The sequence below is a fragment of the Anneissia japonica genome, unplaced genomic scaffold (assembly GCF_011630105.1).
Source record: "Anneissia japonica isolate Jap-2015-1 unplaced genomic scaffold, ASM1163010v1 scaffold287858_len863314_cov180, whole genome shotgun sequence".
Lineage (NCBI taxonomy): Eukaryota > Metazoa > Echinodermata > Crinoidea > Comatulida > Comatulidae > Anneissia > Anneissia japonica.
The window spans coordinates 623,659-626,525 of record NW_022693771.1 but is presented as its reverse complement, the minus strand read 5'-3'; the positions used below and the strand labels follow the sequence as shown (position 1 = coordinate 626,525).

General features: G+C 37.6%; 1 protein-coding gene across 1 annotated transcript in view; it reads right to left on the bottom strand.

The window, feature by feature from the left end:
- The window catches only part of LOC117100910, a 13,276-nt gene extending 11,039 nt beyond the window's left edge, over window positions 1–2,237 (bottom strand). The window contains exons 1-2 of the mRNA XM_033240753.1: window positions 2,004–2,237; window positions 250–777 (exon numbers count right to left, since the gene is read on the bottom strand). Of these exons, the coding sequence (XP_033096644.1) occupies window positions 250–702 (453 nt within the window). The 5' untranslated portion in view covers window positions 703–777; window positions 2,004–2,237. The remainder of the gene's footprint in view (window positions 1–249; window positions 778–2,003) is intronic.
- Between the last annotated feature and the right edge of the window lie 630 nt (window positions 2,238–2,867).

Here is a 2,867-nt window from a genome sequence, read left to right as displayed (position 1 = left end):
GAGACAGATATATATATGATCAATGAAAAGACGATATTCTTATACCATTTCTATATTACGTATCTAATATTTAATTCATTTTCACATTGTAAACAAATAAAATACCGTAACTTTAGATGTAATTATGATAAAGTGCTTAAATATAATAGTGAAGTTATTATTGCTTAAATTACAATTATTTTATTGTGATAGATATATATATCGTTACACTAAAGTAGGATTTGAAAATCATTCCGTCCGTATACGTACCCGTCTTTTTAGGTTAACTGGTTTTCTTAACACTTGCCGTTTGAAAGCAGCAGTCCCAAGAAGCCCACCGACAACTGAGGTGCGGCGGTTGGCAAAGGTTTCGCTATGTTCCCTTGGTTGAGAGAATCGTTTCTCCCCTCCGAAACCGCTTGCTCCGTTGCCATCCGAGAGTATGTAGTCACGTCGACTAATCATTGCGTATCCCTCAGAATGTCGTCTAGATGAAAATGGGATGGATAAATTGTCACGAACATTGCCCCATGTTGAGAACGTGTCCTGTGCCATTCTACCCTGCCTTTTAGCTTCGCCATTGAACATCTGAACGAGCGAAAAAAGCCGTTTTCGACGCCTTTCAGGATCAAACTGGGCGGTTTCTATCTCTTTGGTCGTAAACACTAGAGGCCTAGGTTTCGTTTTGTACGTTATTTTGGTGTAATTGGGTATTTGAGTCATAGTGAAATCCGAGAGGTTTTGGTTGAAACACAAGCCAAGGTCAAAACAGTTACCAGATGATGGAAAAACAAGTGTCTGCAATTTTACACAAAGAAAGAAACAATTAGGCCTATTTTTAGTTCACTCAGTGTGTAAATATCCTAATTACAGGTATGTAGCATGCTTTATCTTTCAGTTTATCTATTTTACTGTATTTGAAAAAGATGAGGAGACTGATCGAGAATTTTTTTATAGTGCAGGACTGGTAAAAATTGGGTCACATTTGTAACAGTCATTGTAACCATGGAGATGAAAATGAGAAACCATGACGAAAACTACTGACGCGCACTGAATGGAAACATTGAATATCAGCATGAAGTTAATGGTTGATTCATTAACTTGTTTCTGTGTAATACAGGAGCACCCGGATAACCGTAAACAACGACAATGGAAAAGAGGACTTTAAACAAGTTGCCACATACACCCTCAGTCTAAATAATGATATTGATGATTATGATGATGATGATGATGATGATGATGACGACGATGATGCGGATGATAATGGTGGTGGTGATGATGATAATGACGATGATGGTGATGATGGTGACGATGATTGGTGATGATGGTGATATCATATGTAGTCACACCATAGAGAAAATAGAACAGATTTTCATACACTCATTCTAAATCTAACAAAGGCGATATATTCTTATCCCAGTGGCAAATAACAATCAAATATATTATTTATTTTATCTTATGTTATTTCATTCTGTACCGGTAGCTTATTTCATAACACGATTATTATCAAATATAGATACATAATATAGGCCTACAAAACATCTTTTTTTATTCTAAACATGTATTTTAATGTTTTTTAGTTCTGACAGAATTTATTTACTGTAGGTGTCGGGCTTATTGCCAATTATCCTCTCTATAAAGGCCGTAGCCTGTCTTTTTTGTACATCATTGTATTTTCTTATAATTTTTATTGTATTTTATTGCTGATGTGTCGAATTTACAATAAAAAAAAAAAGATAACGATGATGACAATGCACGACGACGAAGATGATAATAACGATAGGCATATCACAATTCCAAGTTATATTTGATGTTCTTTATATTTTGATGTGGCAGTAACTTTAAAATAAACACTTCTTTAAAATTTGAAATCATCATAATTAGTACAAGAGGCCATTGTTCCCCTCTAAAAACGGTCGCCTTAGGTTGAGGTATTAGGCCTTCAACATGCGCTTAATATTTAAAGTATATGAAATAACTGTTATCATGTTAATACATAAACAAGTTTTTTAAAAATAACTTACCAAATCAGTGTTTCGTCGTCCTTACGTTTTACAGACGCAATAGGCCTATCAGTTGATTTATTCGCTTTTCTGCTTTTTCTATGTAATATAGCAATTCCAGATACCCTCATTTAATAGGCCTACTGCTGGTATAATAACTAAGATACCAGACAGCCGTATCATTTGTTTTCAAAGGTTGTCAATACTTAGCAACTATCGCTGATAAATTTGTCCCATTCTTGTAAATGTTCACCGGTGTGTATGAAGAATATCACGGTGGATGGATCCTTTGCTGGGTATTGGACGATGTATTGCAATTAAATAATTGTAACTCGTGAACTGTAAACTCAGAAGATCAATTAAAACGGTTACCACGACAGGTGAGCACTCCAGAAGAGAAATAAACAATCATCAAGTTTGGAACAATGGATTCCTCAAGGGGATTTCCCATTACAGCCAAAAGTTCCAGGGGGAACATATATGCACCCGGGTGGGGTGCAGAAGAAAAACTCTTGAGGGGAAGCTGAATTAAGAATCTAGCATTTAAATATACATAGGTGGTCTTTGATGCAAGGACGAAGTTTGATTTATCAGATCAGAGGAGCAGACTCGAGAAGGGGTTTGCCCAACCGGAGCCTCCTTTATTACGCCTGCTCCTGAGAGCCGCGCCCGCATTAAGCTCGGTTTCCATAGAATCGCTCACCCTATCGGCACAGTCGCCGACAGTAGTCGGGGAGGTTGAGCCTGGTGCTGATTGCGTTTGCCGATCAGGGTGCCTTCCCGATTGCATCAGGGCAGCTAGCAATGCACTCTGATTTGTGTTTAACGCAATATGCAAAGTTGAGCCAGGTTCAACCTTCCCGACAACTGCCCGCGACTGTCGCC